Source organism: Pan troglodytes, chromosome 6 (genome assembly GCF_028858775.2).
Source record: "Pan troglodytes isolate AG18354 chromosome 6, NHGRI_mPanTro3-v2.0_pri, whole genome shotgun sequence".
NCBI classification, from domain to species: Eukaryota; Metazoa; Chordata; class Mammalia; order Primates; family Hominidae; genus Pan; species Pan troglodytes.
This window is the reverse complement of record NC_072404.2, coordinates 101,445,743-101,469,685: the sequence shown is the minus strand read 5'-3', so window position 1 is coordinate 101,469,685 and position 23,943 is coordinate 101,445,743. Positions and strand designations below refer to the sequence as shown.

The window sequence follows — 23,943 nt, the reverse complement described above, 5'->3', positions numbered from 1 at the left end:
TATTCTTTTAACAAGCATTGTCTCTTCAAATATTTTGCATATTTTAGCTCACTCAATCATGAATTCTACTGCGTTCATAAATATCACTTCAAATTGGTTGATGGTAAAATAAAGGTCAAAGTCAAAATTATATTTCATACAAGTCTCACACAGAACTGAAGTCACAGTAGAGAATATGCTATAATCACGATCATAAGTTCATCATTTGGAAACATTTAGAGTTTTTTCTATTATAGTTTTTCCTAAAAAAAACAGTTGCATGCTATTTAAATATCATGCATGTTATATTTTTCTATATTTGCACAGTGTTTATGACAAAATTACTCCCATTCCTTGTTACATGTTTATAATAAGGAAGCCTGGCACACCTGAAAGCCTCCAATTCTTTTAGGTGTTTATGCTGTGCCTTGAGTGTTGTTTCTAGTTCCAATTTAGTTTGTGCAAGCTCACTCTTCAGTTCAGCAACCACCATTTTCTCAGAACTCAGCTGCTCCTGCAGTTCTGTTGCTCTGTCTTTCATACTGCTGAGCTCCACTTGCATCTCCAGCATTTGAGACTGCTTCTGCTGTATATTATATTCCAAGAGTTCTACACAGAACATGATTAATATTTGAAACATAATCAAGCAACTCATATTTGGTTTATAAATATTTGTTGATAAGAACTGATTTGTAGTTAAGGAGATTACTTCAAAGGAAACATGAAAAATTATAGTCCCAAGAGTTGGTAATGCAGTCCAGGCATGGTGGCTCACACCTGTAATCCCAGCACTTTGGGAGGCTGAGGTGGGAGGGAGGACTGCTTAAGGCCAGGAGTTCAAGACCAGCCTGGGCAACATGGTGAAACTCTGTCTCTACTAAAAATACAAAAATTAGCTGGGCGTGCTGGCATGTGCCTGTAGTCCCATCGACTCAGGAGGCTGAGGTGGGGAGATTGCTTAAGCCCGGGAGGTGGAGGTTGCAATGAGCTGAGACCATGCCACTGTACTCCAGCCTCAGTGACAGTGAGACCCTGTCTCAAAAAAACAAACAAAAAGGGTTGGTAATGTATAAAAATAAATTTCAGGCATGTTTTCCTCATAGTGCTAGTGGCCAAGATTTCAGAGCTATAAATATATAAGGATAAAAGTTTAAGAGAATACATTAATGGATGCAAGACTTAAAATTAAAAAAAAAACTTTAAATGGAACTCATATTTGTACATTCAGAATTTCAAGAATGTACATTAAAAAATTCCAAAGATTTCTGATAGTCACACAAAGTACTTGGAGGAGTTACCCAAGTTACTACAATGATGAGCACTGCTGATATCTTTTGTTCCGCACCCCACTGCAGATAGTCCCCTGGAACTTTAATAGGAGTCTGTTCCCAGAAGTGGGAAATTCAAACCCCCCTTTGGATACTGTCCTTTTATCCATTGAAAGCCAACCAAACCCTTACTACATGTTTGCTACAATAAAAACAAACTGAAAATTTTAAATGCCTCAGTATGTTAAATGAAAAAAAGCATGTTATAAAGTATGTATCAGGATTCCTTTTTTATGAAAAATACAAGCTTATGTACACATGCACACTGAAAAGGTCTGGAGACATATTTACTCAGGTGTTAGGTAGTCATTATTTTAGGATTTAGGTGATTCAAGGGATGATTTTCACTCTATTCTTTTCTGTATTCTACCATAAATATGTAATACTATACTACTCTAATAAGAAAAACATTTTTAACTTAAAAAATACTATCAAAGTTCAACAATTCACATTACAATTCATATTACTGACGTTAGGAGACAGAAATAACATTAGCTTTAGATGATAATCAATCATGTTTAATTTAGGCTTCTAAAAACTTTAGAGGTTAAGGATTTACATAAATGTGAATCTGTGACATTAAGCTTTCAATGGTGTTCTATTTAACCTAAGTAAAACAATATTAATCTATCTCTAAAAGGCATCTTCAATTACGCCTACGTTTAAAGTGATATGTTTATCTCATTATGACTCTCTTTTCTGAAGTAATTTTAACCTGCTTTGGTTTTTTTTTTCCTTCTTAAACTCAGTGGTAAGAATGCTTCAGCTTTGTTTTTTTTTTTTGAGACAGAGTCTTGCCCTGTTGTCCAAGCTGGAGTACAATGGCACGATCCCAACTCACTGCAACTTCTGCCTCCTAAGTTCAGACGATTCTCCTGCCTCAGCCTCCCGAGTAGCTGGGATTACAGGCACCGAGCATCACGCCAAGCTAATTTTTGTATTTTTAGTAGAGATGGGGTTTCACCATGTTGGCCAGGCTGGTCTCGTACTCCTGACCTCGTGATCCTCCCACCTCGGCCTCCCAAAGTGCTGGGATTACAGGCGTGAACCACAGGGCCCAGCCTGCTTCAGCTTTTTAATGACCAATGTGAGACCATGCTGTGACTTTCAAAATTTTCCAAAGGATACATGTTTCTACCAGTACAAAATTACTGAACACACAGGTATGTGTCCTCAGTGGACATGATGAAAATTAGATTTCACTTTACTTTCTAATGATTTCCATCTGTAGCTCAATTTAAAAGACCAGATACTGTTATCAAAAAGTACCTAAACAAGCATATCACAAAAATAAAAATCCAACTAGCCAATTACCATACGAAAAAGGACTAAACCCTTCAGGAACTAGAGAACAGCCAATTAAAACCACAATAAGAATCCACTGCACACCCATCAGATTGGCAACAGAAGTCTGACTATACCAACTGTTGGCAAAGATGTGAAGCAACGTAACTCTCATATACTGCTACTAAGTGTATAAACTAATATGACTATGTAGGAAAATCATTTGACCTTATCTAAGATAGGCATTCCATGACCCAGCAATTCTGCTCTTAGTCATATACTCAGAAGATGCATGCACATATGTAGCAGAAACACTATACAACAATGTTTATAATAACATTGATAGCTAAACAGCTAAAAAGTAGAAACAACCCAAATGCTCAATCATATTAATAGAATGGATATATTAATTTTGGAGTATCTATACAGGAAATTCTTTTTTTTTTTTTTTTTTTGAGATGGAGTCTTGCTCTGTCGCCCAGGCTGGAGTGCAGTGGTGTGATTTCAGCTCACTGCAACCTCCACCTTCTGGGTTCAAGTAATTCTCTGCTTCAGTCTCCTGAGTGGCTGGCCTTACAGGCACCCGCCACCACGCCTGGCTAATTTTTGTATTTTTAGTAGAGACTGGGTTTCACCATTTTGGCTAGGCTCATCTTGAACTTCTGACCTCGTGATCCACCCACGTCAGCCTCCCAAAGTGCTGGGATTACAGGTGTAAGCCACCGTGCCTGGCCCTACACAGGGTCATAGAGTTATAGAGTAACAAGAATGAATGAACTAGAGATAAATGCAGTAACTTGGAAGAATGGTCTACTACTAATTTGGAAGAATGCAGTAACTTGAAAAATGCAGTAACTTGGAAGAATGTTGGAAGAATGTTACAGAGAGGTGAAAGAAACAAGATAAAAAATACATACAGATTGATAAAGTTCAAAAACAGAAAAAAAACTTGAAACTTAAATGTTTTAGGAATATATAAATAGATAGTAAAACTAAAGAAAAATCAGAACAATGATTACCTCTAAGTTACTCAGAGGAGCATGTGCTTGGGAGAAGGGGCTTTTGGGATACTGGCTATATTCACATGGGTGATGTTTCCATAGATACTCATTTAAAAATGCGTCATACTGCATATTTGCAATTTGTAATTTTCTGTATGTTATGGCTCACAATTTTTTAAAAAAAGGATTAAAAAATAATTAGTTACATGCATTGTGGATTTTCCTCTAAAGAGTATTTTCTGTTTTATGATTGGAAAGACTGTTTTCTTAACATACAGCTCTAAAATAAAGAAAAAGAATGAACCCAATGGGCTTAACCTTATCAGGGGAATGGCAGTTTATTTTAAAGTCAACGTAGCTGTTCAAAACCAATTAGACAATCCTCTAACCCCTAGAGTAATTAATATAGATTGTATCCTTAACATTATGAGAATGAGAAGAAAATGTGACCAAGAAAATATGTTTTAACTTAATAATAATAAGAAAGAAAACAAAGTGAAATCTTTTCACCTGTTTGTGTAACCATATGAGCTTGTCATACAACATACCTTGGCTTGGTTTCTCACTCTCTTGTTCTCTTTTCAGAGTAATTTTCCTACCATTCATTTGTGCATGTAGTGCCTGAATTTCAGATAACAAACTCCTTCTATCTGCTTTCTGGAGGCATTCCACAGCTGCTTGATATTCAACACCCTGTAACAAAGGAAGGTAAAAATCAAGTGAAGAGCAATGTAAAGGCAATACAATTAACAACCAAGAAATCTAAAGAAGAATGAATGGAACACACATACTAAAATTTTCTTTTTTAAAAAATTTTCTTATTTTTCCTTTCCAAAATGTATGAGGATATGCTGCAGACAAATGCTCCTTTACCTCTAAATACCAGAGTGTATTTCCTTAAAACAAGAACATTCTTTTACATAACTACAATTAGCAAAAGTGGAATTAACATTACTACAATACTATTATGTGATATACAGAGCCTATTCAAATTTTGTGAAATGTACTTCACAGCAAAAAGAAAAAAAGTGATATTCCCAAGTCTTTGTCTTTCATGACCTTGAATTTTTGAAGACTACGGGCTATTTTGTTGTACGTTCCTCAATTTTAAAAAACTTTTTATTTTGAATTAATTAAAGCTAAAGTTCCCATGTATCTGTTAGCCAGCTTTTCCCAATGATACCATCTTGCATTACCATAGTATATTATCAAAACCAGAAAAATGGTATTAGTACAATACCAAACTATAGGGCTTACTCAGATTTCATTAGTTTTCACATTAGTTTTCTTGGTGTGTAGTCCTACAAAATTTGATCATTAGTTTTCTTGGTGTGTAGTCCTACAAAATTTGATCACATGTATAAATAGGTTCATGTAACCACCACTACCATCAGAGTACCAACTGTTTTCTCACCACAAAGAAACTCCTCTGTAGTCAAACTCTCTCCCTAACCCTAACCCCTGTCAACCACTGATCTGCTTTCTATTACTATAATTTTGTCATTTTAAGAGCATTATATAGCATACAAGTGGTTGTAGGCATAAATAGTTTGTTTCTTTTTAATTGCTGAGTAATATTTCATTGTATGGATGTACCACATTTTGTCCATCCATTCCCCTGTCAAAGAACATTCCAGTTTTTGGCTATTGCCCTCCCATTTCACATTGCTACCAGCAATCTATGAGACAGTTTCTTTTCATCCTCTCCAGTACTTGCTGTCACTATTTTTTATTTTGATAGATGTAGTGTTCTCAATTTGTTTTGGTCTGATATTTCTCCAAGAGTAGACTCTGAATATTCATTTGACAAAAACACTACAAAAGTGGCATCGTGCCCTTCACATTAGGAACTGTATGATGTCTATTCCATTTCTGGTAATAGTAATTCTGATCACTTGGTTAAGGTGGTATCTGCAAGGTTTCTCCACTGTAAAGTTACTGCTTTTCCCTGGTAATTAAAGAAGATTTTCTGGGGATTTACTTTGAGACTATGTAAATATACTTTCTTAACAAACCTTTTCACACTAGTTTTAGCATCTGTTGCGAACTATTGCCTGAATAGTGTTTAATAAAGGGTGATTTAACACTACAGTGTTTAATAAAGGGTGATTTCCTAATTTCATTGTTCCTTCTACATTTACTAGCTGTCATTCCATGGTAATACTATTTATTTATTTATATATATATTTATTTATTTATATCAGTATGGTCTCATGAGTTCTTATTTCACTCTTTGGCTTATAATTTGTCACTATCATTTAATATAATGTTTAAATTTTTCTAGAATTTGGCCAATTGGAGCTCCTTCAAGCTGGCTTCTATGACCTTTCGACATGTTCCCTTCATTCTTTGAACAATTCCTTACTTGACAGCAAAACAAGATGTTCCAGGCTCACCTTGTACTTTCCCTTGTCCATCCCTAGAATCATCAGTTCTGCAAGAAGTCCTAGTTCTTTTCAGTGGAGAATATATTAAAAAACAAGATCTGGGTGTTAAGTATTATGAGTAGATTTTTAACTATTGATTTGATTCTGTTACTAGTAATAGGTCTTTGGAGGTCTTCTATTTCTTACTGAAAGAGTTTTCATAAGTGAATTTCTTTTTAGAAAATCTGTCCATTGCACCCAAGTGTTTAAGTTTACTCTCATGAAATTATTCATAATATTCTATTATTTTTATATCTCAGGTATATCTTTAGTTCATTCCTAACTTTAAAAATGTGTGCTTTATCATTTTGCTTAACCAATTCTCCAGAAAAGTTCAAATGTCCAACTTTTAACATTTTATCCTATTGTACCAGTGTGTCTATTGACGTCGTCTTCTTCGTTAAAGGGAATCCTCATTATTCTGATTCCATATTTGCAGATTTGCCTTCTCACTAAAATGTATTTGTAACTCCCAAATCCATTGTTGTGTTGCTTTCATGGTCTTTCACAGAAATGCATACAGCAGCAAAAAATTTAAATGGTCCAATGTGGGTGTCCCCAGCTGAAGTCAAATGTCCTTTTTACAGAGTACTTAGTGACTTTTCAAATTTTTGTGCCTTTTATTTGTGATTTCACTGTTTAGAATGGCCCCCAAAAGTAGTGCTGAAGTGCTTTATGGTGTTCCTAAGTACGAGAAGGCTGTGATGTGCCTTAAGGAGAAAATATGTGTGTCAGACAAGTTTTTTTCAGGCATGAGTTATAGTGCTGTTGGTGGTGTTCAAGGTTAATCAATCAATAATATATAGTAAATAAGGTGTCTTAAAATAGAATCACATATAGACAAGGTTATGTGCTGATTGATGAAAATGTTGTGACCAAAGGCTTACAGGAACCTAACCTTGTATTTCCCTTAGGAGCAATGACCGCTCAATGTTCAGAGCAACTTTATGGAATGTAACCAGTGCAAATAATGAGAATTTACTCTCTCAAATTTGTTTGGGATTATTCTGTTGCTCTTTTTCTAATTTCCTAGGTTAGAAAATAAGCTCATTAACTTTCAGTCTTTCTTACCTTCTAACATAATACGTTAAAATAGTTACAATAATTTTAAAAAAATATTCATAGTGGCTCCTATTAAAATCTTAACCTTCATACTTAAATTCAGACTCTAAAATCAATAGTCATTTCCTTATTTCTATTAAAGTGTTTTTAAAATGAAGTTTCATTATACCTGTTCTTGTATTCTCTGTTCCAAACAGTTTAGTAAACCAACTGCATCTGTAGTACCTAGAGCTGTCAGCTCCGTCCGAAATGCTGCTAGTAAAACACTACGCTCTTCTAAGAAAACTTGTTGAAGGGCAAGCAGTAGTTCACCTCGCCAGTCTGAGAAGCTCTCATGAGATTGAGAACTATCATAAACCTAGCAAAGTACATATAACGATAGTTAGTTTTCAAATAAGCATGTTTTAAAAACATTCTAAAAATATTAATCTACAAAGAAAAATAATTAAAAGCCTAGGAGCATGTGTACTTCTTTTATTTATTTATTTTTTTCTTTTTGAGACAGTCTCACTCTGTTGCTCAGGCTGGAGTGCAGTGGCATGATCTCAGCTCACTGCAACCTCCACCTCCCAGGTTCAAGCGATTCTCTTGAGTAGCTGGGATTACAGGCACCCACCACCACGCCTGGCTAATTTTTGTATTTTTAGTAGAGACGGGTTTCAACGTGTTGGCCAGGCTGGTCTTGAACTCCTGACTTCAGGTGATCCGCCCACCTCAGCCTCCCAAAGTGCTGGGATTACAGGCATGAGGCACTGCTTCTGGCTGAGTTTCAAGTGTGAAAATATATATATATATAGTTATTCATGCAAAAATATGTATAAAAGATAATTTAATTTATAATATATTATTATTGTTCAAATAATACATAAAATGATTTAAATGCATAGTATTCTTTGGTTACCTCGGCTTCTCTTTGCAGTTGCATCTTTGTAATTAAATCCTTTAGAGATGAGATTGTATTGATGTAAGCTTTTCTCTCTTCTAGCCAAGATTCTGAAACCTGCTGAATAGAATGGTCCTCTCCATCACTATAGGGAGACTCAGTGAGAGAAAGCACCTGCATGCCTTCATTATGGACAGCTCTCAGTAATCCCTGGAAACCAAAACCCAAAAGCCAGAATTATGACAACTTCTTCACAGACTGAAAAATTAGACATACAAACAGAAATAAATTTTAAGCAAGATAGCTTGCAGAGAGAAAACTCCAGCCCAACATTACTGAATGCCTTCTTCCTGTGGAGGGGTAAGCCAATCCCAGCAGATGGCCTATGACTTTCCATAGCTCTCATCTCTAAGTTCCTTCTGTTTGGCTAATGTACTCTTCCTAGGTTTACTGATAAGCTACTGATTTGACCAAAATAAATACATGGGCTCTAACTTCTACTCTTTGAGACTACTTTAAAAATTCCGGCAAACGAATACATCAGGAATAAGAATTATTAAGAAAAAAAGTCTTCATACATATTATCATTAATCTCTTACTTTATTATCTGTGAAATGTGGAAATAAAATAGATCTCTCAGATTCCTTCTAGCTAAGCAATTCTCTCTTCAGAAATGATCCCACCATATAACTTCTAATGAACTGCTATGTTCAACATAGAAACAACACTGGCTGAGTTAATAAAAGGTATCTATCTTTTAGTACCTTTATTTTCTTTGGAAAGGAATCTGTTGCACTTTCACTTTCTTCTCCTCGGCCTTCTGATGCTATGTCAAATCCCTGACTGTGTGTAAGATAAATTCCCTGACCCCAGTCTGATCCAGAATCTAAAATAAAGAAAATAATTTGCTGTTAAAAAAAAAAAATCAAACCCCAGTCCCCAAAAAACTATTATTTCTTAAACAACTACTACAAACATTACAAATATTTATATAACTTACCACTGGAGCATATTTCTCTAGTCTGGTAAGCATCAGAATGTGCTAACTCAGGAATTGAGGATCCCTAATTAGAGAAAACAAAAAGTACATATATTTTTTGCTTTAATAAAAATAGAATACAATGAATTATTTTGCTGGTTTCCCATGCTGTAATCAATCAAATCTGTCACACCTTTCATAATAAATGAAATTATTCATGTTTTTTTTTTTTAACAAGTCTGTTTCTTCATGAATATTACCATAAGAAGAGATACTCATGAATTAAGGAAAGATAACATGTTCCAAATCCATACAGGAACATCATATATTATTTAACTCTATACAATGGAAAGATTTAAAGAAATTTAAAACTAAAAACTCTTTAAATTTAAAAAAGTTCAAAACTATTAAAATTGCGATCATAAGGAAGAGACTGCCCCCATTTTTTTATTTTCTCTTAAAAGCACACAGTGTTGGAACCAACCCAAATGCCCATCAATGATAAACTGGATAAAGAAAATGTGGCACATATACACCATGGAATACTATGTGGCCATAAAAAAGGATGCGTTCATGTCATTTGCAGGGACATAGATGAAGCTGGAAACCATCATTCTCAGCGGACTAACACAAGAACAGAAAACCAAACACCGCATGTTCTCACTCATAAGTGGGAGTTAAACAATGAGAACACATGGACACAGGGAGGGGAACATCACACAATGGGGCCTGTCGGGGGTGAGGGGCTAGGGGAGGGACAGCGTTAGGAGAAATACCTAATGTAGATGACGGGTTGATGGGTGCAGCAAACCACCATGGCACGTGTATACCTGTGTAACAAACCTGCACATCCTGCACATGCATCCCAGAACTTAAAGTATAACAAAAGAAAAAAAAGGAATATTGTACTAGGAGTTTAAAACTTGCCTTGATAATACACCTACTTAGAAAGATCAAGTGCCTTAATGAGTTGCATTTTGGTTTGTCACCTACAAAATGAATTAAACTGATTTTTTTTTTTAAAAAAACCACACAATGTTGAAAAACACATATTATAAAAACCAAATACCTCTTTACTTCTCAGACACTGTATCACTGCCTTCAAGGTACCACATTCCTCTTTCAGTAACTGAACAGCAACATAGTGTTCCCTCTTTAAGGTTTCAGTTTCTGAAATATGTCTGGATTCCATGTCCAAAATTTCAGCAGCATGTAGTTCTTGCATCTTCTCAATTTTTTCAGTAAACTGACTGATTATTTCAGTAACTTCTTCTGAGGAACATTCACTCTGTAAATTAATTTGTATTCCTGCATTTTTAACAAGAATTTGTGGAGTCTGATTGCTGCTACTGATCTTCAGAGTCCCATCTGTCTGGGATGCAATGCTCTTACTCAGTTTTATAGGAAGTGGCTCAAACATGTAGGCCTTTTTGCTTTCTTGTACCTCAGTCTCACCTTCTTTTTCTAAAATGGACAATTTCTCTTTTGCCTCTGTGAGGTGATCCCTAACTTGGCTTAAGTCTTTCTGAAGAGATGTCATATTTGTTTCTTTTACCTAAAACGTAATGAATAGAACAGTAGGGCATTCAGTTAAAATCTTCCCATATTAAATGTAGAATTTAAAGGGTGTGGGAGGAATGTAATTCATGATTATACGTTCATTTTCCTCAGAGTAGTAGGAAAAACATTTCAGAAACGCTCACAGTTTACATATATATATTTGTATGTACGTATGGTCATAGATTACTATAGAAATGAAATAATTTTATTAGCTTCTATTTTTGGTTCTCATGGGATATACAGTTCTCCTTAACAACTTTCTACTCCTTCATTAACAGAATGGAAATAAAAAGTATCCTCCTAAGAAAGATTTCCAGGAAAACCAAGCAAGAAGATGTTGGTAAAGAAATTTATAACAATGAAAGTTTTCATCAAATCCACAAAATACTTTTTATCTAGCTTTTAAGTTATGGAGCTCATTTGTTATAAAAGAGTATATACTTTGAAACGTAATTAAGATAGGTAGAAATGAGTGAATTAGGAGCTATGTTACTTATCTTACCAAAAGCTCTTCTTGAAGTTTTTCAGCCTTTTCTTTATAACTGGCAAGTTCTGCTTTGGTAGCCACTGATTCAGCTCTAAGAGCCTCGAGTTCATTAAAAAATCCACTTTCTTCATTGCTATGAAATGGCTCAGTAGTTGTCTGAATGACAGCGGAAACACAAGAAACACATAATTTTAAAAAAATATAGCTAAATTCAAGGCTCTTATACATTCTAATAAAACCATCCAAGGAATGACTGCCTACAGATGTAAGGAGTTGGAACAAATCAATGCTCTTTCCAGAAACAGAGAAGCTTTTTCAGAACCATCATCTTATATTCTTGAGACAATGATTTTCTTCTTGAAAAAAGAATGATTTTCTGGGAATAAAAGGTAAGTAATGTTATTCATATACATCCTAAAATGGAAAGTTACATTACTATTTTAGGCCAGGCACGGTGGCTCACGCCTGTAATCCCAGCACTTTGAGAGGCTGAGACAGGTAGATCATTTGAGGCCAGGAGTTTGAGGCCAGTCTGGGCAACGTGGCGAAACCCTGTCTCTACAAAAAATACAAAAATTAGCCAGGTGTTGTGGTGCACACCTGTAGTCCCAGCTGCTCAGGAGGGAGAGGTTGCAATGAGCCAAGACTGCGCCACTACACTTCAGCCTGGGCAACAAAGCAAGACTCTGTGTCCAGGAAAAAAAGAAAGTTATATTACTATTTTAATTATCTATAACTTAAGTAACTTAGTTCCAATGAAGGAGGAAAAAGCCAGGGAATTATTATTCTTTGCAAAATATATAATTATAGAATTGTGATTTATCAGTTAATCTTCTGGTGTTTGGAGAAGACTGAAGTTCAGCTACTCAAAGTTATAAATTTATAAGGTGAGAATTTGGAGGAAAAAAAGCTCTTGTCCTATCTGTCATATGCTAAGAAATAACTGCGATTTCAGATCTTCTCATAAGTAAACTTACAGAGGTCAACTACACATTTTTACTTAAAACAGATGAAATGTATTATCAGGTATAAAATTTGTAAAAGCTGGCCAGGCGCAGTGGCTAACACCTGTAATCCTAGCACTTTGGGAGGCCAAGGCAGGCGGATCACTTGAGGTCAGGAGTTTGAGACCAGCTTGGCTAACACGGAGAAACCTCGTCTCTACTAAAAAAAAAAAAAAAAAATAAATAAATATATATATATATATATATATATATATATAAATTAGCCGGGTGTGGTGGTGCGTGTCTGTAATCCCAGCCGCCTGGGAGGCCGAGGCAGGAGAATTGCTGGAAACCCAGGAGGTGGAGGCTGCAGTGAGCTGAGATCACACCACTGAACTCCAGCCTGGGCGACAGAGCGAGACTCTGTCTCAAGAAAAAAAAAAAAATTGTAAAATATGTCACCCACACATTAATTAATTCAGTAGATGCTATTAAATAATAGATTTCTTTCTGTAAAGTCTGCATTCTTTGTCAATCCTAACATATTTTCATACTTATTATTACTTAAAAGGAATGATAACATAACATGCATATTAGAAGGAAATTAAGAAAAAAATCCCCATAAATCCTAGAGAACATTTGCTAAAATTAATGTTTCTTAGTTTCTTCTGACTGCTCCATTTAATGATGATGTTAATGAAATAAATATCATATTTAAAGACCATAAAATACAGTCTGTATCCATTATTTTAGTGATAATAATATGACTACACAGTGTTAAGTTAAATTTGGCCTGAGGCTGTCTCTGTATCTTGAGTTCCTAAGTAAGGAACTACAATCTAACTTAGGAGTACGTAAGCAAACTGAAAACGTATCTTAGGAGTATAATAAACAGCCAACTCTTAGCTAATGACAAGCAGTCAACTGAGCAGACCGGGTCCAAATAAGGCAAACACCTAACTGTAACTAATCAAACTATTTCTGTATTTTATTTGGTAGTTCTGTCTATAAATATTCACTGGCCACTGTTGCACAAAAGAGATTTGTGAAACTCCTCTGGTTCTGAATGCTACCCAATACATGAATCCTTTTTTGTTCAAATAAACTCTCGTAAATTTAGTTTGTCTAGTTTTTCTCTTTTTTTTGAGACGGAGTCTCGCTCTGTCACCCAGGTTGGAGTGTGCAGTGGCGCGATCTTGGCTCACTGCAAGCTCTGCCTCCCAGGTTCACAGCATTCTCCTGCCTCAGCCTCCCGAGTAGCTGGGACTACAGGCACCCACCACCACGCCCGGATAATTTTTTGTATTTTTAGTAGAGACGGGGTTTCACCGTGTTAGCCAGGATGGTCTCGACCTCCTGACCTCAAGATCCACCCGCCTCGGCCTCCCAAAGTGCTGGGATTACAGGCGTGGGCCACCGCGCCTGTCCTAGTTTTTCTTTTAACAAGAGTTTATTTTTTATAAGTGGTATATTTTTATAAAAACCTTCTTGTATAAATTGTTAGATGTAAACAGAACACCATATTTAGTAAATTAGCAATCAGCTTAGTTTCTTGGGGTATTTAAATGAAACTAATAAAACACAAAACTAACCTTGAGAACTTCAACATCTTGAGGGCTTCTTTTCTTTTCTTTCTCTCTCTGTTTTTTCTCATTGCCCTCCAATAGCTTCTGTAGTTCTAGCAGCTTCTTTTCTTTTTCTAAAACATTTTTTTCTGCAATTTCTACTTGTTCTTTTTCTAAAATCAAACTAGTATGCATTTCAACAACCTGGCTTTCTAATTCTGATATTCTCAAGGTTAATGCTGATATATCTGACCCCAACTCATCTTCTCTTAGTTGATTTAAATTTTGAATATTTGTTCTTTCAGGTTCTGATGAAATTGTTTGATTATCTTGACAGAACTTTGCATATTCCTGAACTGCCTCAAGTTGGATTTGACTGACAAGAGCAGCAGCCACTTTTTCTTCAACTATTTTCTGTAGGTTTACAATCTTCTTTTGAAGCATTTCTGTTTCAAACTGGCCTTGTTCTTGCATGTCTTTTATTTGTTTATAACACTGGGTAAGTTCTAAGTCCTTTGCACTAACAGTGCTCTCAAGTTGTAGCAACCTTGTTTCCAAATTAATTATGGAACCTTTGCCATTTTCTTCAAAAGATTTGAAGTATGTCTGATTTTCTAGGGATTTAAGAGCATCCTCTGTAAGGACTACTTCTAGTTCAGGTTTGTCTTTGCTCAGATCATCTATAGCCACGTTAACACTATTCTCTGGTATACTTTGAATCTTTTCCATACTTTCACGTTCTCTCTTTAAGCTGAATAATTCCTGTGTTAGCTGATTCATTTTAAAATTGGTTTCTTTAAGTACATTTTTCATGAAGGTCATTTCTTCATTAGTGGTTTCTACTTGCTGTTCCAAGGCCAGCTTTTCAGCTATAACCACATCCAATTGATGTTTTAAACTGTCTGCTTCTTCTGAGAGGGAATGAGCATTCATTGATGTCTTCTGTCCAATATTTGCCAATTCCTGTTGAAGTTTTTCAATCACTTCATTGAGCTGCTCTATTTCTTCTTCTCTATTTCTCTTCACACATTCTTGATCACTCATCAAACATTCTATTTGGGTTTCAAGATCCCTTATCAGTTCATTTTTTTCTTCAATAACCTAATAATTAATGAAAAAGGTAACATACATAATATATATGTATTTACATTTTGAAAATTTTACTGTATTTTAGGGCAGTACCTCAAAGAGATGATCACACACAAAAATAATACACTACTTCTCAGACATACTACTTAATTTCATTATAGACCAATATCTCCCCCATCATATCAAACAAGGCTCAGAAAGTTCTGTTAAGTATAAAGTAATATAAGCTTTTAGTTGCTGATTCCCTATTAGGAAAATAGTCAATATCAATACTTCTTAATGGAAAAGGATGAAGTACGGAAATAAAGTCTACAACCGATGGCACCAAAGGCAATTACCTTACTTAACTCATATTAAATATTATAATTTATAATAGATTTGGTTAGAATAACATGATAAAATCTAAGTCACAGAGCCTTTCTGAAAAACATTAGAATCCTATGACAATATTAGGAGGGGAGAAAAATACATATAAATTATTAAGCCAATGTGTCTTTGCTTTTTTTTTTTTTTTTTTCTTTTTGAGACAGGGTCTCACTCTGTCACCCAAGCTGGAGTGCAGTGGCATGATGAGGCTCACTGCAGCTGGGACTACAGGTGGTATGCCACCATGTCCAGTTAATTTTTATATTTTTTGTAGAGACAAAGTTTCACCATGTTGCCCAGGCTGGTCTTGAACTCCTGGGCCCAAGCAATCCGCCCACCTAGGCTTCCTAAAGTATAAGGATTACAGGTGTGAGCCTCTGTGCCTGGCCACCAATGTGTCTTAATAAATTAAAATTAATAAATTAAAAGAGAATTGGGCCAGGCGTGGTGGCTCATGCCAGTAATACCAGCACTTTGGGAGGCTGAGGTGGGTGGATCACCTGACATCAGGAGATAGAGACCAGCCTGGTCAACATGGTGAAACCCCATCTCTATTAAAAATACAAAAAATTAGCCAGGTGTGATGGTGGGTGCCTGTAATCCCAGATACTCGGGAGGCTGAGGCAGGAGAATCACTTGAACCTAGGAGGTGGAGGTTGCAGTGAGCCGAGGTTGCACCATTGGACTCCAGCCTGGGCGACAGAGCGAGATTCTGTCTCAAAAAAAATAAATAAAATAAAATAGAATTGGTTTGTTTTTTAAATTCAATGGGGAGCAACATTATAACCATTTTGCCCTTTAAAACTCTGGTTCATATTAATTTCATAATCAATTTTAAATGAGTATACCTTGTTATCTGTTGTAATTTTAAGTTGCTGCTGGAGTTTCATAACTTGTTCATTTAATTGGTCAATTTCTACCTCTTTTTCCTGTATTATTTGAGCAAATTTCCCAAATAGCACATGTTGGTCTTGAGTAGACATGGCATCAGATTCCTTTATGGCAAGTCCCAGTTTCTCCATGTCATCCTAGGAACAAAAATAATTATCACACTTGGATATATCATTACCTATCATTTTCAGAACATAATTACAAAAGAAATCAGAGCCTATAACGTACAAATGAATAAAATCAGAGACACCATATGGTTACTGTAAATCAATAATTCTAAAATATTTTGATAAATGATCCCAAAATTTTCATTTATGATGAATTCAAATGTTCAGGTTGGGCTGAAAATAAGCTGTATGCAAATGTGTCTGCCTGTTAATGTTCCTCTGTTGAGTATTATTTAACAGCTGGATTTATTGAATGCTTAATAAAGCAATATAGGGGCCAGGTGTGGTGGCTCATGCCTGTAATCCCAGCACTTTGGGAGGCCAAGGCAGGCGGATCACAAGGTCAGGAGATCGAGAGCATCCTGGCTAACACGGTGAAACCCCATCTCTACTAAAAATACAAAAATTAGCCAGGCGTGGTGGTACGTGCCTGTAGTCCCAGCTACTCGGGAGGCTGAGGCAGAATTGCTTGAACCAGGGAGGCGGAGCTTGCAATGAGCCGATATCACACCATTGCACTCCAGCCTGGGCAACAGAGTGAGACTAAGTCTCAAAAAAAATTAAAAAAAAAGAAATAATAATAATAATAATAAAGCAATATAGGACTGAAACTATGACTTATTTACAGATAAAAGTTTTTCTCAACTAATTACCTTAAATAATTTGTTTTCCTGTTCAAGTTCTTGTAGGCGGGTAGTAGATTCCTTTTTCTGTATTTCTAATTGCATATGTAATTGTTGAACTTCTTCATTCTTATTTTCCAGTTCTTCTCTAAACTGTTCTAATTGCTCTTCTAAGTTTGTAATCTTTAATAACAAAATTATCAAAAGAGAAAAAATGTTTATACAAATGTTTATCAAGATAAAATGAAGAGTGCTATATTAGCTTTACAAAGTATGCATGCTTAAAACATGAGTCATAAGAATAAAGGAATGTGGTTTTTCTAAGCCAGGTATAATCTGTGTTACCTGTGTGGTTCCTAGACATGCTCAAACTGGCCATCCTTAAACTATCCTACACAAAGCAGAGAGGAAACCTCCTGAGGAAGGATAAAAGGAGCCATTTCCTACCTTAGTCTCTTCTCCTGAAGCAGAAAAGAGTCATAGGAGGAAGGGAAAGAGTCCACATATTAAATCTTAGTTTATGTTACATTAAGTTGCTATCAAAAGGCCTAGAAAAGTTGTAGAACTGTTTGTTTTGTTAGCCACCATATAAGACTAACTCAATTTAGTCCAAAAATATCTAATTAACTTACTAAAAGGCCTGGCTGCCATGTGGCTTGTTAAGCAGAAGGAAGCCAAGATAGAAACTAAGACCAAGAGATCCTTAGGTCTGAATTACAAAAACCTTAGAGTAAGTGAATTATACAATTCAGGAGAAAATTAGAGAGCTCCTATAGGTAGGACAACAGAAATTTATTTAATCATTTTGAGGATGGATTATGAATAATGGTAAAGCAACTGCTTTTTGATGGTTAGAGACTGAAACGAATGATGAATATTAAGAATTATTTTTATATTTGAAAATTGGTTTTGACTGAGGACAGTAACATTCATTTAGCTCACTGGTTTGTTGCTACTTAATACAAAGTGAATGAATGATTTCCAAATGTGTATTTACCTCATGATCAAAACTGCTGATCAAAAAGCAAACTAAGATGCAGGAGCATCTCTGTTATCTAAGGCAACAGAGCCTATCCTCAGCAACACTTAGTGACAAGTGGCTCAGAAAGCAGCTTATGAATCATTTACTGCCTTAGAAACTGAAAGAGGGAATCGCTGATTACCCACTAACACATCACATACTGAGAACCATATCTGAACACTAGCAAATCCTTAAAAACCAGTTAGCTTAGTATTTCCTAAACAGTATCAATACTAGTAGTAACAGCCATCACTTGTAACAGTTTACCGCTAAGCACTGCACAAAGTGCTTTATATGTATTATTTCTTAAAACCCTGTTACAACTTTATAAGATCTGTTCTGAGTATCCCCATTTTAGAGATGAGGATGGACGTCACAGAGAGGAGTAATTTGCTTTCAGGCCACATGGCGAGTATGTGGAGAAGCCAGCTTTTGAACCTGAGGAGTTTATCTCTGAATCTTCCACTCTAAACTATCACTTATCCTGCTTCTAATAACTAATGTCTAAGACTTACACTTAAAATTTTTTCTGTAACACTGGTTATTAAACTCATTAGACACTGAAATACATTTAATGACTGAACATAAATAATTACCAGGTTGCTGAAAACTGTAATGATTATATCTTCTTCAAAGTGATCTAACATAGTATTTACAACTATCCCTACATTTCTGTAACTACTTTGATGACAAGGTATTATTTTAAAATCAACACATAAATAGCTATTTAAGTTCAAATTGCTGCCCTATCTCATACGAAATTTCCTTTTTTTATACAACAGTTTATGATCAATTTTTTAACTTTGTGACATGAAGCCTTGCTATTCAGTGTGGTCTCGAGAGCAGTAGAGTTGGCATCATGTGGGAGCATGCTGGGTGTGCAAAATGCCATGTCACACCCCACACTTGTGTTTTATTATTTTTTTAATTTTTGACTCATTTTATTGTTTTACAGTAATCAGATAGGAAATGAACTCTATTATATATTCCTTTTTAATCTTTTTTAAAAAATTATACTTTTAACTTCTGGGATACATGTGCAGAATGCATAGGTTTATTACACAGGTACACACGTGCCATTGTGGTTTGCTGCACCCATCAATCCGTCATCTACATTAGGTGTTTCTCCCAATGCTATCCCTCCTGTAGCCCCTCACCCCCTAAAAGGCCCCGGTTTGTGATGTTTCCCTCCCTGTGTCCATGTGTTCTCATTGTTCAGCTTCCACTTATGAGTGAGAACATGTGGTGTTTGGTTTTCTATCCTTGTGATAGTTTGCTGAGAATGATGGTTTCCAGCTTCATCCGTGTCCCTGCAAAGGACATGAACTCATCCTTTTTTGTGGCTTCATAGTATTCCATGGTGTATATGTGCCACATTTTCTTTATCCAGTTTATCATTAATGGACATTTGGGTTGGTTCCAAGTCTTTGCTATTGTGAATAGTGCTGCAATAAACCTATGTGTGCATGTATCTTTATAGTAGAATGATTTATAATCCTTTGGGTATATACCCAGTAATGGGATTGCTGGGTCAAAAGGTATTTCTGGTTCTAGATCCTTGAGGAATCGCCACACTGTCTTCCATAATGGTTGAACTAATTTACACTCCCACCAACAGTGTAAAGGCGTTCCTATTTCTCCACATCCTCTCCAGCATCTGTTGTTTCCTCTTTAATGATTACCTTTCTAACTGGCATGAGATGGTATCTCATTGTGGTTTTGGTTTGCACTTCTCTGATGACCAGTGATGATGAGCTTTTCTTCATATGTTTGTTGGCCATATAAATGTCTTCTTTTGAGAAGTGTCTGTTTGTATCCTTTGCCCACTTTTTGATGGGGTTGTTTTTTCTTGTAAATTTGTTTAAGTTCTTTGTAGATTCTGGATATTAGCCCTTTGTCAGATGGATAGATTGCAAAAATTTTCTCCCATTCTGTAGGTTGCCTGCTCATTCTGATGATAGTTTCTTTTGCTGTGCAGAAGCTCTTTCATTTAATTAGATGCCATTTGTCAATTTTGGCTTTTGTTGCCATTGCTTTTGGTTTTTTAGTCATGAAGTCTTTGCCCATGCCTATGTCCTGAATGGTATTGCCTAGGTTTTCTTCTAGGGTTTTTATGGTTTTAGGTCTTAGTCTTTAATCCATCTTGAGTTAATTTTTGTGTAAGACTTGTGTTTTAACAAGATCCCTGGGTGATTTGCATGTGCATTAAAGTTTGAAATGCACTGGTTTAAAGCACTAACTTTCCTATTCTAAGTAGCTGAAGTTCAGGCATCATATCAGACACTTCAATTCCCCCAAATGACACTATGGGACATTCTTTCCTCTTATTCAGTCAGGCTCTAGTTTAGTACTAGGCTCTCTTCTTATTGAGCCTGTAACCACCTACAACCAGAAGAACATTATTAAGATTTAAAAACAAAGGCTGGTAAATATTTGTTTTAATCTTGTTTAATTTATCTAATAATTGAAATTAATGTTTGGATTAATTTGCATCTATTTTTGTTTTCTTTTTTTTTTGAGATGGAGTCTTACTCTGTTGCCCACGCTGGAGTGCAGTGGCGTGATCGTGGCTCACTGCAAGCTCTGCCTCCCGGGTTCACAGCATTCTCCTGCCTCAGCCTCCCGAGTAGCTGGGACTACAGGCGCCCGCCACCACACCCGGCTAATTTTTTTTTTTTTTTTTTTGTATTTTTAGTAGAGATGGGGTTTCACCATGTTAGGCAGGATGGTCTCGATCTCCTGACCTAGTAATCCACCCACCTCGGCCTCCCAAAGTGTTGGGATTACAGGCGTGAGTCACCACGCCCAACCTGTTTCCTTTTTTAAAAAGTGTTTTTATCTCTTTCAAATGTACATATGTCTCCTTAATTACACAGTAGATTCCTTGACGTCCACCGCTAGTTTTACATTTGGGTACTGGTGCTACAGGTGCATTAAGAGCTCACTAAATGTTGAATGGCAGTCTTTAACACTTCTCACCAAGACAAAATGGGCCCCAATGCTTTGGCAGTATAGTATCACAAGGGCTTCAGACTCACAGAAATCTGAGAGGAACTCCTTTTCAACCACTTAAAGTGTGACCATGATCAAGTTATTTAACTTCCCTTAAGGCTCAGTTTACACATCTGTAAAATGGGGATAACAGAGTCTGTCCTCGGGAAGAAAGTGTTAATGGTAAAAGGGCATTTAAATACTTAGTACTGTCTAATTAGATAGGCCTCAACAAAACTATTATTATTTATTATTGCTAACTCTAAGCTAGATCTCATTAGCTCTACAGAGAGCTAAAACCTATGGAACGTATCTTTTTCTAAAATCCTTCTATTCCTTTCCCCATTTTCTACCTCCTCCTATAATTCTAAAACTCCTTTCTTTTAGAGTTCTCTCTTTATTCATCCTGCATTTCTAAATTTCTAATAAGCTTAAAAAATGTTTTATACAAATTTAGGCTCTGAGAGAAAAGTATCTCAAATACCATGATACATAGGGACATCTTATATTTATACTCCATCAGATATCTGAAAGCATTTGCCTAGTTTCTGGGGAAAAAATGCTTAAGAAGTTATTTTCAATAAAATACATTTTAATTCTATGTTCCTGCCTCTCAGTCTCCAGTTATGGTAGGTGAATGGGTTTTGATAAAGTACTTGTTACTGTTATTAGGGTCAGCTGTCAGTTTAACCTCTTACTCATTTACCGTTTCTCTCCTTATCTATAAAAAACATCAGTCAGTTGACAGATGCCCTCTAAAGTTTCTCATAGTTTTGAACAACTATGATTCTGAGTAAAAGGTAGACAGTTATTAGATACTTAATTCAAGATAGCAGTGCTATATTATATTCAGAAGATAATAAAAATATAAAATCAGTAAGGTTAATCAATTATCCACAGTCAACTATCATTGCTTTGGGTCCAGTTGAGAAGGTCTGTCTTTTTAGCCAACATATAATTACTTTACTCAGTTTAAGGGAAATCTTTAAATGTTAGCTCTTTGAAACACAGAAATAGTTACATATAAACAAAAATGCTCCCCACCTCCCATAAAAAAATCAAAAGTCAAAATAAATAAGAGCCTCTCAGGTAAACATTACTCAGTATTATGTGATAGTGAGAAAATAATCCTTCTCATGGAAATGATTTCAACTACAGTCACTTACATAGATGCCTTTTTTCTCCTCTAATCTACAGGTTTTCTGAACTATAGTTTTAGCTGATATCTAAATCATTCTTATATTTTTCAAAGCAGCTTAAGTTCATAACTATTTGTTAAAATATAGTAAGTCTTCTCAGAATATTAGAGACAAAAATGTAATTTAAAAAATTTTAAGCATTTTAAATGATAAGATATAGCTAGACAATGTAGATAGAGTAGGATATGTTTTTAAAAAACTATTAGTAGACAAAGGCTTAAATAAGTTATAAATTAGGAAGTTGAGGTGACCATTGTTCTGAAAGCAGATTTTTAGTTTTTTGGAAGAAGGGGCAGAGAAACAAAGGAGAACTTTATATAATTGCTTAATTGCTTTACTGTTAAAGCAATTTACTATTAATCTTTTTGTTTTAAGAACATATTCTGTATAGTGTAAAATAGGACTATAATCTCCCAGGGCAATACAATAAAAAAAAAAAAAAACCACACAGCAAAGCAGCAATAATTCAATATGTATTCTACGGTTAGGAGAAAAGGGATATTGCCTTTTGTCCTAACACTACTATATCTCTCCACCCTCTACACTCCTGCTAAACTGGCCTTCTTCCTGTTCCTCCGAACTTCGTCCTGCTTCAAGGCTTTTACACTGGCTCTTCTCTCTATCTGGAGCACTCTTCTTTCCCGTCAGCTTAATTACTCATATGTTTACTGCCTTCAAGGTCAATTTTGGCATTGAGCTGAGAAACAGCCTCAACTTTGGTTTTAGATCATAAACTCCATTCAGTTCAAATAATATTTTCAAGGTAACTGATTTAAAATAATTCAAACCACGCTGTGTCATTTAAAAATAAACTCCTTACCTCTTTTTCCTTTCTGTCTATGGCATCTCGTTCAGCCTGCAATTGTACTTCTAGGGACAATTCTGGTTTAGCTTCTACAGCTCCAAAGTGTTTTCGGTCCTCTACCTTTAAATATATAAAAATTTTCTCAAAATTTGATAAATTAAATCCTGATTATCCAGTTTTTGTTTGTTTGTTTTTTTGTTTGCTTTTTTTTTTTTTTTTTTTTTTTGAGAGCAGCAATCCTGTTTCTCCAATTAGAAGTAGAAAGTCTACTTCTAATTAGTGAATAATAAAAAAGTTGGCCGGGCACGATGGTTCACGCCTGTAATCCCAGCACTTTGGGAGGCTGAGGTAGGTGGATCACCTGAGGTTGGGAGTTTGAGACCAGTCTGATCAACATGCAGAAACCCCGTTTCTACTAAAAATACAAAAATCAGCTGGGTTTGGTGGCGCATGCCTATAATCCCAGCTACTTGGGAGGCTGAGGCAGAAGAATCGCTTGAACTCGGGAGGCGGAGGTTGTGGTAAGCCGAGGTCGCACCATTGCACTCCAGCCTGGGCAAGAAGAGCGAAACTATGTCTCCAAAAAACAAAACAAAACAAAACAACAACAACAAAAAACTCTTCCCTTCTCAGGACTAAGACATGCAAGCAACATTTGGAAATAAGAACAAACAGAAATGGTTACAATGTCAACAGAGATATAAACATATTATGTAATAATACCTACAAGAAGTTGACAATTTAAGAGTATTCTTCATTAAAACACTTATTAAGTTAGCCCAAATAAAATGCCATACCTTTTGAAAAGTATCTGCACTCACAAGAAGCGCCTGCTCCAGTTCTCTTACTCTGAACTCCAGTTTCTCTATTTCTTCATTCCTTTCTTGTATATCCCTTTGAAGCTGCTCTTTAGAGAGCAAAAGCTCACTGCATTTGTCTGTTTTTTCTTTCAGATGATTTGCTAACTGTTCAACCTGAAATATAAGAGGCAAAAAATTTAATTTAAAAAAAATTTCAGCAAGCTAGTTAGTATAGGTTGAGTTATCCCTCATTTTGGATATCTACAATCCAAAATGCTCCAAAATCTGAAATGTTTTTGTTTGTCTGTTTAAGAAATGGAGTCTCATTATGTTACCCAGGCTGGAATGCAGTGGCTATTTACAGGCACGATCGTCATGCACTACAGCCTCAAACTCCTGGGCTCAAGCAATTCTCCTGCATCAGCCTCCTGAGTAGCTGGGACTACAGATGCACACCAACAAGCCCAGGTCAAAATCTGAAACTTTTTAAGCA

General features: G+C 35.7%; 1 protein-coding gene across 8 annotated transcripts in view; it reads right to left on the bottom strand.

Moving 5' to 3' along the window:
- The window catches only part of AKAP9 (A-kinase anchoring protein 9), a 166,758-nt gene that overhangs the window by 16,927 nt on the left and 125,888 nt on the right, over nt 1-23,943 (bottom strand). For 7 of the 8 annotated variants that reach the window (XM_016945121.4, XM_016945118.4, XM_016945127.3 and 4 more), the window contains 13 exons: nt 23,448-23,624; nt 22,666-22,770; nt 16,665-16,817; nt 15,802-15,981; nt 13,526-14,599; nt 11,005-11,145; nt 10,012-10,497; nt 8,964-9,027; nt 8,728-8,849; nt 7,982-8,173; nt 7,250-7,438; nt 4,141-4,285; nt 369-588 (listed from right to left, as the gene is read on the bottom strand). In XM_016945121.4, the coding sequence (XP_016800610.3) occupies nt 369-588; nt 4,141-4,285; nt 7,250-7,438; nt 7,982-8,173; nt 8,728-8,849; nt 8,964-9,027; nt 10,012-10,497; nt 11,005-11,145; nt 13,526-14,599; nt 15,802-15,981; nt 16,665-16,817; nt 22,666-22,770; nt 23,448-23,624 (3,248 nt within the window). The remainder of the gene's footprint in view (nt 1-368; nt 589-4,140; nt 4,286-7,249; nt 7,439-7,981; nt 8,174-8,727; nt 8,850-8,963; nt 9,028-10,011; nt 10,498-11,004; nt 11,146-13,525; nt 14,600-15,801; nt 15,982-16,664; nt 16,818-22,665; nt 22,771-23,447; nt 23,625-23,943) is intronic. The other variant, XM_016945128.3, reaches the window with a different exon arrangement.